The 15,959-nt window shown below is 40.0% G+C and overlaps 1 protein-coding gene across 3 annotated transcripts in view; it reads left to right on the top strand.

Moving 5' to 3' along the window:
* The window catches only part of SLC25A21 (solute carrier family 25 member 21), a 496,967-nt gene that overhangs the window by 443,012 nt on the left and 37,996 nt on the right, over positions 1 to 15,959 (top strand). For all 3 annotated transcript variants that reach the window (XM_053672523.1, XM_053672522.1, XM_037164763.2), the window contains 2 exons: positions 4,957 to 5,016; positions 8,207 to 8,314. In XM_053672523.1, coding sequence (XP_053528498.1) covers positions 4,957 to 5,016; positions 8,207 to 8,314 — 168 coding nt within the window. The remainder of the gene's footprint in view (positions 1 to 4,956; positions 5,017 to 8,206; positions 8,315 to 15,959) is intronic.

The following is a 15,959-nucleotide window of genomic DNA, read 5'->3' as shown; positions in this document are numbered from 1 at the left end:
ATAAAGTAAATTACAATTAAAGTTTTTCCTGGAATATTCTTCCTTAATACTATGCATTGGAGACAATTTAAACTTTAAGAGGATTAAGGTTTATCAATGTTGAACAGTCTTTTACTGGAGAAAAAAAAGAAATGTTGGGCTTTGCAAAGCTGAGTTAGTCTCTAGTTAAAAAAAAAAGCAATGCTTGCTGTCAGAACAATGGTTAACAGATGAACTTTTGGGCAACTGGATATGGGATATGTGTCCCAGACATCTTGTTTCAAGTAGTTTTTACCTTAAAATTATTGAGCCATATGGTAAGTACGTTGGCTTTTTAAGTATAACTTGGAGTTAAAAGTGTATCTTTGCCAGATGGATAGCACTACTTTTTCAACACAATGTATGAAAACATTCAATTTATAGATATTTATCTTAGGATTTGTGAGGAAAGCGATCATCTGATAGTAACAATTTCATACATCATAAATGGCTTCATTGTATGTCATCAAAGTTTACTTCAGAAAAAAATATTCAGAAACTATATATGGGTGTGCATATACATGTGTACACACTTCAGATACATGTGCTCTATGAAGTCTTTATACATACGTGGATATAGATTGTCCTTGGAACTGACACTTCAGTACAAACACTAGTATAATCAGAAACAGATAATGTCAAGTTTTTCCTGTTCTTGATTTTTTGGAATAAAATTCATCATGAAAATAATAAGACTCATTGATGCTGAATAAATGAAACTTCTTCTTTTACAAATCAAGACACTTAGCAGAAGGAAATGAAGACCTCAGAAAGAGACCAACTGGTTCCTCAGAAGTGGGAGGCACCAGGTCCCAGGGTCCAGGGTCCAACCTTGAGCACCACAGTTTCAGAAACACCATTTTTCCATGATCAGACTCTCAAGGACTGTCTATTGCTAAACAAACTGGCGAGAGATTATAAATTGTGAAGGCTATTTGTTCACCACTATCACTATGCCTGTCATAGGGTCTGTATATTGTAGATGTTCAGCTGATATTATTGGAATAAATGGAATATATATAGAGAGAGAAGCAGAAAGAAAATTTATTGGTTTCTAACAGGAGACATTTCTGTCCTGTTCTCAGAAATTCCCACATCTACTATTCAGAATTTCTGGAAGGCCCAGACTTCCATTTCCAGCCAAGATGGAGTAACAAGGACCAGATTTACTCTCTTGCCTGAAATAGCAACAATAAAAAATGAACAAAATATGAAACCACAATTTTCAAGGCACAGGACATTGGACAAGAAAGGATAGACAGATGGGAAAAAAAGGAGATGAGCTGTATGGACTGCCCCATCTTACTGCCTTGAAAGGGTTGCCCGGCCCAGGGGCAGGCAAGGGAAATACAGGCAATCCTTCTCTGGATTGAGAAGGAGCTGGAGGGCAAGGCAGCTTGAGTTCAGTGGACAAAGTACCAGAGAAGAGAGAGCTGCACAGAGCAAGAACTCCTATGATCTGCAGAGAGACCCCTAAGTATTCAGCTGAGAACTGACCAGTGCATGCATGTAAGGAAACTAGCAGGGCCTGAGAAAGAGCCGCCCAAGGAGTTAGAGAGAACAGGGCTCTAGCTACACAGGGTTGAGAATAGAAGTTCCCATCAGACTATTAGCCGATTTCTCAAAAGAAACCTTACAGGCAAGAAAGGCCTGGAAAGAAGTATTCCAAGTCATGAAAAGGACCTCCATCCAAGATTACTCTATCCAGCAAAGCTTTTATTTAGAATGGAAGGGCAGATAAAGTGCTTCTCAGAAAAGGTCTTAAAGGAATTCATTATCACCAAGCCCTTATTATATGAAATGGTAAAGGGACTAATCTAAGAAAAATAAGATGATCAAAAATATGAACAATAAAGTGATCAGTAGAATAGAAACTTAAAAAAAAAACTAAACTAAAAACAAACAAACAAAACTGCTCTGGCTATTGTGGCTGAGTGGTTGAGTGCCAGCCTGAAGATCAAAGGGTCACAGGTTCAATTCCCAGTCTGGGACACATGCCTGGGTTGCAGGCCAGATACCCAGTGGGGAGCATGTGAGAGGTAACCACACATTGATGTTTCTCCCCTTCCCTTCCCCTCTCTAAAAAATGAATAAATAAAATCTTTAAAAAACAAACAAAGCAAACAACTAGAACAGGAACAGAATCACAGAAATGGAGATCACATGGAGGGCTATCAGTGGGGAGAGGGAAGGGGGAGAATGGGGGAAAAGGTGCGAGGAACAAGATTCATAAATGGTAAGAATAGTATAGGAAATGGAGAAGCCAAAGAACTTATTTATATGACCCCTGAACATGAACTAAAGGGGCGGGGAATGCTGGTGGGAGGGGGTTGCAGGGCAGAGGGGAATAAAGGGGAGAAAAAGAATGGGATAACTGTAATAGCACAATCAATAAAATACATTTGGGAAGGAAGGAAGTCCAGTGGGTGGGAGGGAGGGAGGGAGGGGACCTGTTCCAACCAGCCAAACTAGAAGGCTTCAAAAGGCACAGGGCACTGTGAGGAGAACTCAGAAGGGTTTGCCTCAGCAGTAATGCAATGACGGAAAGTCGGAGAGGAAAAAAAATCACGTCTTCCCACTGGACGGCAGCAGGGTAGGGAGGCGTTCTTAACCCAGTGAGGGCCACTTAGAGCAGGGTTTCTAAAGTGTGTGTCGTGAAATCAGTTTGGTGAGTCACTAGATGTAGTGGGTCATGACAAGAAATGTTTCTAATGAAGTAGAACAGGAAAAGAATTACACACAGTAAAGGGGTAAATATTGCTTTATAGCCACGTTTTGTTTCAGTTGTAAATACAAGAGCACCCTGTGTACATGTATGTGCATACACGTGCCTGTATTGGCCAAGTATTTTTTATGTAGATTGTGGTCAGAAAGGTTTGAAATCTGCCTTGAAGGACACAGGGCTTCCAGGGCCAGGGAAGGCAAGAAGCCCTGAGCAGCAAGAGAACTCCAAGGCAGAGAATCTCTACCTAAACCACTAATGGTCACGGCTCAGCCATGATTAAGCATAGTAAGTGCTGTGGTTAAGAGCACACGCAGGCTGTGGCGTTAGACTTCAGGGGAATCTGAACCCTTCCATTCACTAGCTACAGGACATATACCTATAAAATGGGAATCGTGGCTGTGTTATAACTGTGACCTGATGATGTTTTATGGATCAAATGCAGGAGCACATGCTAAGGTCTTAGCAGGTTTCTTGGACGATAGCAAGCTCTCCTGAGTGATACAAATAACCAAGGCATTTATGGTTCCTTTCATAGCCAAAGTGAAGTCAGTGAATGGAAACTAAAATATTCTGAAAGTCTCCTATGTGCCAAACATGTCAGGAAATCTTACTCAAATGCTGTTATTTAAGGACTTCTCTAAAACATAAGTTTCGTGTTCTTGAGGGTTAGAAAGGCCAGGCAACTCACTCATGCTTTCACAACTAAGTAGTATAGCCAGGAGTCAGACCCAAGACTGCCTCTGTCAAAATACCGGCAAGGTCATTGTCAAAAACAGTAATGATGATGAGCATTAAAAAAAGGAAAAGATAAATTTTCTTCAAAGCTTAAAACTACAATGCATTTCCTTCCATAGTTAACGGTTGCTAGTGCATCTCTCCTCAAAACAGTGGTGGCCCCTGGTGGTTCTGTTGTAACCCCAGGATACAGTTTGGGGGTCATCACCACCCCCTGGAATGTTATATCAAGAAGGTGGGGGTTCTCTTTGTTTACTACTGCATTCCCTGTGCCTCTCAGAACATAGGGAGCATTCAATAAAATATTCGTTAAATGAATAAATCAATGAATCTCATTTCTAGAAAAGTCTACAACCATAGTTAAGCTAAAGAAGATGGCACAAAGTAGTTCGTGGGTCTTCAGAAGAACGAAAGCCTATCTGGTGATGTAATGATTCTTGGGATACCCACAGACTCATTTGAGGGATGTCTACACCACAGAACTGCCTCTTTCTAACAGCAGAGTATTATTTGGCCCCCAAATGTACATTTTTTTTCTTGTTACATTTTACTGGGTTAAAAAGTAATAGAGTAGAAGACACGTGTGATCACAAAATACCAGGCCATTTCTCTGGTCTTGAGAAGCAGGCTGGCAGGACCCAAGAGAGTGTCTCATCGGAGCTGCTTGTGGCTTCCTGACAGAGTATCCAGGAGCAAAACACTGTTCAAGCAGCATTGTTGCCCAAAGTGTTGGAGAGAAACTGCATTTTGGGTATGTTATACAAAGCGATTGATTAGATCTCCCTTCCTAGAAACCCGTTTTCAGGAAAATTATATTAAACGTCATCTACTGAAGTAACCAACAAAATCTTCATCATCACCGTATTTTAAAGGAAGGAATAATCAGCTCTCCTGTGCTCAGGTTGGGGACAGTGTGGCTTTAAGCAGGGATGGACTAGATGACCTCACTGGGTCCTTTCCTCGTTTGTGGTGATATCTTCATCATTGCTGAGTGTTTGGAAATTTCATGGAACTCTAGAGACACAGCGATAGAAATGAAAGTTAAGGCTGAGAAACGGATGTCTTTTACAAGTCAGATAACTGGGCATTCACTGGGAAAGCAGTTCATAGAGAAAACAGAGGAGACCAAAGATTTCAGGTCTCTGCCTATAATGTTGAATCACTGCCATAAAAAAAGAAGTCTATTGATGTCTGGGGAAACTGGAAATGGTCATGGTAAATGGAAGCTGTATGGTTCATTTACTGCTATAAAGGATTCCATCAGCTCTTCTGTAGGTCATTATAGCTGCATTTGAAAATGTGAATGTTAAAGTGAGAACCAATAGCAACTACCCGAGACGAGATTGAGAACTGTGTTCAATGGTTTGTCATTTTTTAAATGCTGGCTAATATAATGATTTACTAAAGAAATTTGAGTCAATTAAAGGGTTTGTTGCAGGAAATTGTTATAAATCTCTGGGTTTGGTTTTGTTTCACAGTTTTTCACCTTTGAGCAGTATAAGAAATTGCTAGGATCTGTGTCACTGTCACCAGCATTGGTAAGTGAGAATATTTATTATACTTAAGTGTGTGTGTTATTTCATAAAGCAAAATCTGGAGACAAAAAGCCTTTTGATTCCCCAAGCCCAACTACTAAAATATGAATTCAAGCTATTCAATGTTCAGCTACTTGTTGAAAGCCATCTTCGTAATAACTCACAATCTGGCTATTTTATAGCACCCAGTGATGAATTTATGATAATAATGATATGTGTAGAAAGGCTCAGATGAGATATGGTCAAGAATGTAAAATAAAGGGTACATTTGTCAAAGACTTTTTGAAAGCCAAAACATGCATGTTTACATGCTGCACCTATCTGTGCAGAAGTCAGCATGCCTAAGATGATTTCCTAGCAGGTCACTTTTCCAGCTCTTACTTAAGCTGCAGTAAATAATAAATTATAGGACTGCAGGGCACTCTGTGGTCAGAGACAGACTGAAGAACAAGCCTTTTATAGTCAGGGAGAATAAATGATCAGACAATGACACGTGTCCACTATTACATGAAAATCGGTTGTTGATTTGAATATTTTCCAATGCCCCTTCTTTCCTTCTGAGTGACTTTGCCGCTTCTCACAAAATGAGTTAAATTATATTGACCAATTGGGTTCTACGAATACGTGCTTGCAACAGGAGCTCCAGAGAGAGCAAATGCACTGATTTTTCCCTTCGAATCTTTAAAACAAAACAAAGTAAAATCTCACTGGCTCTCCAACTGAAAAATGCTTCTGTTTTCCTGGTGAAGTGTACCTCAAAACTTAACCAAAAAGGTAGTGCTCTGAGCTTCAATTCTTTAATTACTTTACTTGTAAAGGTTCATTTCAGAACATTTACTTTGCCAAGAAGACTGTCCAAGAAGTATCTGTTATTTAAAAAGTCATGCATGTCCCTTTTACAGGAAGGATCCTATTAAGAAAACTAATAGCCTGGCTTAATGTTATGACAAAGAAACCTCTTGTCCAGCCTCCTACCTAAAAAGGTGCCTCTGAGGTGTGGCCTCGCATAAAAGATGTGGCAGCGTGAGCCCTCAGTTATTTTTGAATTCCTCGGTGTCTCCCTGTACTGTCATTCTTAACTTTGGAAATATCTTGTTAAAAAGAGAATTAAAAGCCTTTCTAGCAAAAGACAATAAAATGCAGCCTCCAGAGGGCCAGCTGGCTGTTCCTGTGCAGAGCCTTGGTACCATGTGAGAAATGCAGTTCTTTTGGCTCTCTTGGGAATTGAAACAGAAAAGCATTTGGCCACTCCAGCCACCGTAACTGAATGCATGCAAACTGTATACAATTTTCTCCTTCTCTTGAACTCATTTATTCCAGGGGGGGTTTTTTTGTTCTTTTTTTGATACAGCTAGACACTTAAACAGCCATTAAATGTCCCCTGGTGCTCTCACATGAAAAGCCTAGGAGGCTGGGAACCCGACAGTTACTGCTGGTCTCTGGAATAGTCTAAGTAATATGATCTGCTGATAGCTGATCAATTCTTTTGACAAGGGACTGCTGAATGCTATTTCTGACAGCAAATGTAGCTGAGTTTATAGAACAGAAAAGTGAATTACTTGGAAGATTGTATGTAGTAATAAAAACCTGAACATCTGGATTTTAGCTCTTTCAGTCAGAAAAGTTGGGGACTAGTATTTTTTTTTTATTTTTGCTTTCGGCTTCCATGATGAAAGTCTGAGATACATGAATAAAATATTTGGTCTGTTACCCTATACAAAGATGTTTAAAATTGTAATGAAGGGGCATGAAAAGAAAGCGTCACTAGTCACTCCCTCTCTCCTGGAATCTGTGTCCAAGGCTGTTCTTCCTGTCCATCCGTATGTGCAACAGGAAGAATTGTTTCTGTGTAGCACTTTACAACAGGCTTTCACACTTGATTTTGACCCTCATGTAGCCTTTTGAGGCCAGGAGGTTAGATACTATTGTTTCCATTTTACAGACGAGAAAACTGTGGCTTATAAAAGATTTAGTGACTTAAGACACCGAGCTGCAGCAGGCTGGACTTCAGGCTCCACACACACCACTGTGCACAAACTGATGTACACGGCAGCTCTGGTCTAAATCAGCCGGTACATCATGGCAGAACCAAGGACCTCCTGGCTCTGGACTTTCCTCTGCTGCTACGGCCATGGAACACCCTTTCTCCCTTTCTCTTTTAGTCTCCTACTTTGAAGAAATTAAAGACTACCTAGTAAGAGTTATCTGTGCTTTTTTCCTCTTAGTTGTACATAGTACTACCTCTTCTTCTAGAATTAAAGATTCAGCACTAAAGAATTCTTTTTTTTTTCACATCTGTTTTGCAGGTTTAAGACTTTGTTTAATTTTGTTTTCTTTCTCTATTTCTGTCTGTCTGTCTGTTTGTCTCTCTCTCTCTCTCTCTCTCTCTCTCTCTCTCTGGTGTGTTTTATCATTGTGGTTATTTTGATAAGGATTTTCCGAAAAACCTTTAAGTGTTCTACTTAGGGAAAAATTCTAGAAAGTTGTTCTTTCCTATTGCAGAAATTCTTAACAGAGAGCAAATAATGTTCTAGATTTTAGCTGAGGCCTTCAGCACAATCTAGTCATTTCTGACCTCATTCCTTGGCTTCTGGGTCTAGAACAATAGGACAATTATCAGGTTTTTTTTTAATAGGGAAGGGATGAATAAAAAATAATTTTTTGTTTGATAATAGTCTAAAATAGTGAATCTAAGAATATGGCTATAAGTTTAAATGTGTTCGGCTATACCATTTGGTTACCTGAAATATTGCTGTTTATGAACACTATTTGTGGTTCTGTTCCTCAAATTCTTTAATCTGCTCAGTGAATGTATTTAAGTAGATGTTTTAAAACGAAGCTCTCCTTTTACAAGTCACTCTCTTTTAATTGTTACACATGCGGACGTTTTAGTATTCACCTTAAATCAGTAAAACAACCTTTCTCTTCATGAGTGGAAAAAGTCATTGTTGATGGGGCTTTGACATTTTATTTTGAATTGTTGGGATGTGGTTTGTGGCTTCTGTAATTTCTTCTTCATGAATTGTCAGCATCTAATCAAGAACTAAGGCTGTTTAGTAATGGTATATGGTGCATTTATGTAAGTTTCTCCATTCTCATCATAACATTCAGCTACATAGTGTTATGAGTAGGATGCTTTACCCAGTGCACATGATAACTTGCTTTAAAGTATTGACTGATTTAATTTTTCTAGACATTTGCCATTGCTGGACTGGGATCTGGACTAACAGAAGCCATCGTGGTTAACCCTTTTGAGGTAGTAAAAGTTGGCTTGCAAGCCAATCGGAACAAATTTGTAGAGGTAATGATTTAAGGTTTTCCTATTGTTCAGTGACTATAAAACAAACATTTGAAGTGTATATAAAAATATGAACCCAGCTCTTATTCACTTGCTAAAGTCATAGAAAATTATTGGTAAGGAAGCAGCATAGGAAAAGTCAAATTTCTCCCAAAAGGAAAATGCTAACAAAAACACATTCAGGTCTGAGGGACAAACACATGTTTACACACTTTTATTTTATAGTGTAATGCATAATGGCTTATTTGGAAATGTTTTCCCTACATTTGGCAACACTTCTATTTTACATTATGCTAGAATAGACTACAGCAAAACCACTGGGGTTAGAATATTATTGTGTTTCTTTAAGAAATTATGGTGGAATATTACACAGCAGAAAGAAAGAAGGAGCTCCTACCCTTCATGACAACATGGATGGATCTGGAGAGCATTATGCTAAGTGAAATAAGCCAGGCAATGAAAGACAAATACCATATGATCTCACCTATAAGTAAAACCTAGTCAACAAAAACAAAGCAAGCAAAATATAACCAGAAACATTGAATTAAAGAACAAACTGACAGCAACCAGAGGGAAGGTAGGAGGGGATAATAGGGTGAAAGGGGGGAAGGGTCATCAAGGAACATGTATTAAGGACACATGGACAAAGCCAAAGGAGGGTAGGGCCGAGGGTGGGAGGTGGGGATGGGTGGGGTGGGGGGAACTCTGGGGGTGGGGTGGGGAATGAAGACAATTGTGCTTCAACAATGAAAAAAAAGAGAACAAAATTATGAAATCATTAAAAAAATTACCTCAATCCTTTTCCTACTCCACCCATGGCCCTCCCCCAGAGATTCTGATAATCTGTCAAGCTTGTCTTTGGGTTAAATCTGAATGAGCATGTTACTAAACCTGTAGAGATATCACCACTTGGACAATGATTGGTCTTGACATTTAATCACTGGTACATGATGTTTTGTGAAGACAGCTTCTCTTGGTGTGTGCTGACTTTGCTTCCTTCCAGTTGTCTAATAATTCCTGTTAAACCACCAGGTCCAACTGTTCTTGCTTTATTCTTCTGGGAGCCAAGCATAAGGTAGAGAAAAAATAAGGAGACTTGTATTCCAGATCCTTTCTTAGCATTTTAATTTAATTCCACAACTGGGTAGCATGTGGTATAAATTGGAGTATCTGCTGACCTGAATTTCTCTGTGGAGAAGTTCCCTTGCCTACTACTTAAGCAGCTGCTAGTGGGTGGAGAGCCCCCTCACTCCCACCCGACTTCCTGCCTGAGAGCTCTCTGGCAGCTTCTTGAGCAGAGGTGTGGGAAAGGAGAGGTGGGGGGGGGGGGGGGGGAGGCACTCACCTGTAGCAGCCCAGGCCCAAGGCAGACAGGGTTAGTCCGCTACAGCAGATGGTATCTACTCAGTTGAAGTCAATCCTAATTAAAGGAGATTTTCTTTTTCCTTTTAAGTTTCAAATGATTGTCTTAATTGCAGTGATATATAGCATTTCAGAAAAGATTGAAAATCTTTATATTACCCTAGTCTTTGTTTCTGTATTGCTTTCTTTCTATTCTTTCCTGATTGATGGGGAGGAGGACGATGAGGAATAGGAGGAAATGAAAGAAACGCCTTTCAAATGCCCTATCATGATGGAGCATTTAAAACAGCCCCCATGGAATCTGCTCACGGAAAATTTGACTTGTTAGACAGGGAGAATTATGAGCTAGAAGAAAACTTTGGAGCTCCTCATCCAATTCCTCATTTTACCTGTTGGGAAGCTTGTCTTAGAGAAACAATGAGTAAGCAAAGGAATAAACTGGCCTCCAACTGCATCCTTTATCCAGGCAACGTGTAACCAGAGGGACCGGGTGGGACAAGCACCAAGGAGCGCTCTCGGGAATGAAAACAATGAGTTATCACAGCACTTCTGCTCATGCCTACTGTTCTTTTCTTTTTCCTCTGCCCTCAGCGAGGTTCTACACTGAAGCCAAGTAAGAGCTGTGAATGTTTTGCATGTGTTAAGGCCTTGCTGGAACACGGGAAACACCCTCCTGGCCCAACACTAGCATGCTGCATGTACATGTGTTCCCAGCTCATTTGCACACGTGCAGTCTGTGTAAACTGTTTATGTATGTGCTGCCATTTTTTAAGGGGAGAAGAAAGGGGCATTTGTTTGGGATCATTTCTTCTGCATAATCCACTGAACTGGATTCATTGTCAGATATTTACTAAACAAAGTAAAATCTATGAGGGACATTGTAAAAATATCTGCAGTATTACTCCAACCTAGCAAAGCAGGGATCATGCTGGTCACACATTCAGCAACTATCAGGATTCAGTAGCTGGCCTGAGGTGCTACTTTACAGGCAACACGGACCAGATTGAAAGTAGTTGCTAGTACATAGTCACCCAACCTGAAGGAATGGGACTATAACTATTGCAGAAAATTATGTGAAAGAGATGATGGCATAAGAATAGCAAATTTCGATCTGGTCACTTTAAAATAAATACCCGCCACTTTTGGCAATGAAACTCTTTCTCATGTCTTTTGTCTAGGACCCATTAACTCCAGAGCCTTTCTCCAATGACTAGCATTTTCTTTTATCCAACAAGGGGATGCCCTTTTGTTCATCTGAATCTGGATTGAATTCATCCGAACATTAGGTGTGCTCACCTCAGCATTTGTATGGCCCGGAATAATTATTGCTTTCTTCACTCTGGGGCTTTGTAGGTTATCAAGAAGTGTTCAGGGGGTGGGGGTGGAAGAGAGGAAGAGGAAGAGAAAAAGAAAGAGGGGAAGAAAGAAATTAATTTAATGCCCAATGCATTTAAAAATTACACTTTTTTGTTAGGGCACATGCCTGGGTTGCAGGCCAGTTCCCAGCAGGGGACACACGAGAGGCAACCATACATTGATATTTCTCTCCCTATTTCCTTCCCTTCCCCTCTAAAGATAAATAAATAAAATCTTTTTTAAAAATTACACTTTTTTTAAGAAAAAAGGTTGAGTCCAAGTATAAAGGGAATGCATATTTATGTTAGAGAACACCGAAATAACTATGTATTTCTGTGTATACATGTAAGTGTATAAATGTGTTAAAATGAGCTAGAGCAACACTGCCCAATAGAAATGGCCACATTTTATAGTAGCTATATTAAAATAGGTAAAAAGAAACAGATGAAATTAATTTAGTACTCTATTTTATTTAACCCAGTATACCCAAAATATTATCATTTCAACATGCGATCACTCTAAAATTTATATGAGATAATTTACACTCTATTTTCATACTTAGTCTTTAAATCTCATGTGTATGTTCTGCTTATAAGCACACTTGAATTTGAACTATGACATTTCAAGTTCTGAATAGCCAGATGTGAGTAGTGCTGTTCTGATAAGAAAATGCAGGTCTAGAGAAATTTATACACACTTCTCACTGGATACCTCTGAAGAGGAGATTAAAGTGGGAGACAGAAAAGCAAGGATTTAAGGGAATATCTTTGTGTAGTTGAACGTTTAACGTGAGAATGGATTCAGTGTTTTGTGAACTTTTACTCTAAAAAGTAACAGTTGTTCATCCTAGAAGATTTAGAAAACACAGACTAGTGCAAAGAAAAGTGAGTGACCCAGAAGAAATGTTCCATCAGCTCTGCCGCGATCAAGTCTGCCTTGGAGGGGAAGCTTCCCAGCTGGTCCGGGCGGGAATGACTTGCTGGCCCATCTTGGGATTCAACCAAGTTCCTCTTTTGTTGGGGAAGAATAATAGTAACAGCCACATCATATGCTGTCATGAGGGTTAAAAGAGTCATGTATGTAAAGCTGTCGATACAGCCTGGCGTATAGTAACAGTTTAATAAGTATTAGTGGTTATTATTACAACATGCTTTTTTGTGAATGTAAATAACACTCTATGCAACAGTCTTAACACAGCGCCTGGTACATGGTAGACGCCTCACCAAAGACAACTATTTCTAGATGTAGGTTGATCTTATAAATCCTTAAGTTTAAGTAGAAAGAAATTTATCTTGAGGTACTGCCCTGGTTAACAGTGGGCAGCCCCAGCTGACTCCAATGTAGGCATGAAAATAGCTTACTGAGCTGGTCAGTCTGTTCTTTAGGTCATTCTCAACTGCCAGCGTGATCCCTGGAGCCGGAATTCTTTGTCGAGACCTGAGGGCTGGCAGCCTAGTTACTGTGCCTGTTGACGAAGTCTTTAAACTCAGATACAAGTTCACTATCATATACAGCAGCAGAAGTGAGAGAGGAAACCAAATGTGTCTGAAGCCACTTTGTAATGCATTCTACCACAGTGAAGATATTCTCCTCCTGGAATAGTTGTATAAGATCAACATGGGTTCTTGATCAGCCTTCATAGTCACTTTACATGGAGCTGTGAACCAAGGTCACTCTCAGCCTTTTCAGTCAATTGCAGCTACCAGCTGTGGTGGAACACTAAATACGTGGGCAGATGCAGGATGATGGCTTGACAACACCTTTAGGAAAAGCAGAGCAGTTTCCCCAGAGGTTTATTTTGCATGTAAATAACTCCTGTTCTGCCAATACTGTGAGTTTCTTAGGTAGCATGTCCCCCCTCCTAGGTATAAACAACCTGGGTGCTACACAGTAACTGTGGATTTTCCTATTTTGTCAGCATGAGGAGGTGAGTCACAAATTGGTCCTCCGAACATGGAATTTCCTAAGAAGTTGCTACAGCTGACAGGGGCTCTTCAGTGGAAGACAGGCTAACTCAAGAGTTGTCAATGTTACACTTCCGTCTTAGAGGGGATGGCAGAGTGGTGAAGTGGGAGCAGAAGGACTGCCAGGCCCAGCGTGCCTAGAAGGAGGCTGTGGGGTGTAGGCAGATGGTCCTTTAGCCCCGTGGGGAGAGTATTGCTGGCAGAGAGCCAGAATGGGGCCCTGTGAAGCATGAGATCCAGGACAGGGATCTTTCTAGCAGGGGCTCAAAGGCATTACTAGCTGAGAACAGAGGCTGCATCTGTTAGGTTCTCAGAGCCCCAAGTGCAGTTTGCATCAGGATTTCCTGGGAATGGCAGGTGCTCTGTGCGCTCCAGCCACTGGCTTCTCCCCTCCATGGTCCAGGACCAATTTGCTAGCCAGTCAGAAGTATGTTGTCCATGAAATATGTCTCCCCACCCAGGTTAGCCATAAACTATTCTAACAATTTAAAGGAAACTGTGGTTAATTTAATTTCTGATACTTCTCCCGTATTCTTCTGGCTTCTGTATAAAGTATTTTAACCAGTATGCTGATCTCTTCTCCACTTTTTAAATTGCCATCATATCAGCCAAAAACTGTAAGCCCTGCCACACTTCCTCCAATTCCAACACCAGGATCCTCGCCAGCATTTTAAAATTCACAGCGAATACCAAAACCTATCTCAAAAGAAAAGAAAAAAGAGAAGAGAAGAAAACTTGTATCTAATATAAATATGCTTGACCTTCTGTGGGGGAGCAGAATAATCATAGCTTTGTCATGCTCTGGCTTGGTTCAGTGGGTGTAAAAACATGTTCAAATGAAACCCGGATAGACCCAGGGTTCTCCCTGTCCTCCAAAGTCAACCCAAGCAGAGTGTCATTCCGGTGTGTAGTCTCTTTGGTTTAGAACTAGGCTTTCCCAAGGATTTCTCCATTGAAGGTGGTTTGCATATCCAGTCTTGCCAAAAGTGTGACTTTGCAGCTTGCTGTCCTTATAGGAACTGTCTCCCCCTCTTCAGTGGCTGCATTGTTTTTTATCTGTATGTTTATAAGAACTGGAAGTCTCAAATCAGTTGTGTGAAGTCAAGTGGTATTTAGCTGGCATGCTCTCTGCTAGCCTGGAAAATGTGAATTTCTCCCCAGAAGCAAAATCTTGTATGAATTGTTTCCCAGTTTTTCTCTCTACTTTGAAATCTACTTCAAAGTTATTATTTGGCTAGCAGGTTTTGTTTTCCTTCCCTTGAGGTCTATAGGATTGGCCTCCAGTGTGCGGATAGGGCACAGGTTTTCCTTTTAGAGTCTGTCATTTTTATCTGCTTTACACATGAACACAATCATTCTTGCCCTCAGATGTAAAACTAGACCTTTAGGAAATTGCAAAAGCCTCTTTCACTTCTCTTTAGTTTTTATAGATGTTTATCCCAGGAAAGGAATAATAAGTCTTCTACATATTTTCTATTGACTATAATTTTAAGGATTAATGAATAGATAGCAAATACATCATTGATCAGATGTTTAAAGATAGGGATTTTTTAAAATCTGGTTTTGGATATTACCACTAAATATAGTTCTAAACACTATATCCTGGGAGCTTAAAATCTGATAGAAACCAATTAGATTTTATATGATATCACAAAGTTTAGTGATTATATTCTCCATAGGCAATTAACAAATGTCTAAACTTAGATGTATTTTGTAGAGTTGACATAAAGCGAATAAAAGGATTGCATTTTGTGGTCATCTCTTTCAAGAAGATGAAGTTGAGTTATACAGAGAGTCAGTGTATGGCTCTGTTTACACACAGTGTGAGAAGCCAGCTTCAAGGGCATGTCCACATTCACAAATGATGTATTGAGTCAAGTTCACATTTTTCCTGCATTACTATGTGAAACACTGCCTGGAAACTGTTCAGGACATAAATTATTTCTTTCCAGCTGTGATTCTTGAGGGCAGAAAAGTGAATTATGTACATGAATCCATTCCTATAGTTATCTTTTAACAATAGCTAAAGCAGCAGCCAAGTTGCCTCTCTATTATCAGTTACAGAAAATAGACGTCAGTCTTCCATTTAGCTCTGCCAGGAACCCTAGATTTTTGCTTTCAGAATTGAGACTTTGAAGTAATGGTAATCGCTACCATTTATAGAACATCTACTGCATGCCAGATACTATGCAGCATGCCTCACATGATTTTACCTTTATTGGGTTTAAAAATTTTTCATGTCATCCTGTATTACAAAAGGAATACATGGTTTTTTTTTCCCCACAAGCAATACAGAGCTATCTAATGAAAAAATAACTGATCATTTCTGCCAATGCCTCCCTCTAATCCCATTGCTGTGGTAATGGGTGCTCACACACACTTGATATTTCAAACCCTCCCATTGTCCCCACAAGGTGGCTTCATGTCTATTTTACAGGTAAGAAAAATAAAGCCCAATGAAGTTAGTGACTCTAAAAAATAGCATTAACATAGAGGTCTTTTCTGGTCAGACACACTGCTTTCATTGGGATAAAGAAGTGTGGTTAGTTAAGAAGCTTAAGAGAAAATCGAAAGTGTTTCTGGACCCATGAGAAAGCAACCATGTTGCTGGTTTCCTCTCAGCAGTTTGCTCTGTGCTGTGGCCAGCTCCTCCCTGCTCTTGAGATAGTTCAGGGGCAGGGAACTGCCGGCATCTGGTGGCCCAGAGGCCCCTGCCCCTCCGGGACGGTTAGTTGGCATCAGCCTGGTGTTAATGGAGTTTTGCAGCTCAGCATGTGGGAGAGTTTGTTTCCAGCAAATCATTTTGCACTCACAGATTGTTTTAAAATAGACCACTTTATCAAATGTAAAACTCTAGATACAATATAACTATATTTTGGGTGTCTTTTGTCTATAATCATGCCCTATTCAAATAAACGGGAATGATGAATTAGTGACGTATCTAAGCTAAAAGAAATTGCAAATGT

Source organism: Artibeus jamaicensis, unplaced genomic scaffold (assembly GCF_021234435.1).
Source record: "Artibeus jamaicensis isolate MK-2021 breed Jamaican fruit bat unplaced genomic scaffold, CSHL_Jam_final contig_760, whole genome shotgun sequence".
NCBI classification, from domain to species: domain Eukaryota; kingdom Metazoa; phylum Chordata; class Mammalia; order Chiroptera; family Phyllostomidae; genus Artibeus; species Artibeus jamaicensis.
The sequence above is the reverse complement of the archived record's forward strand: the minus strand, read 5'-3'. Positions and strand labels throughout refer to the sequence as shown.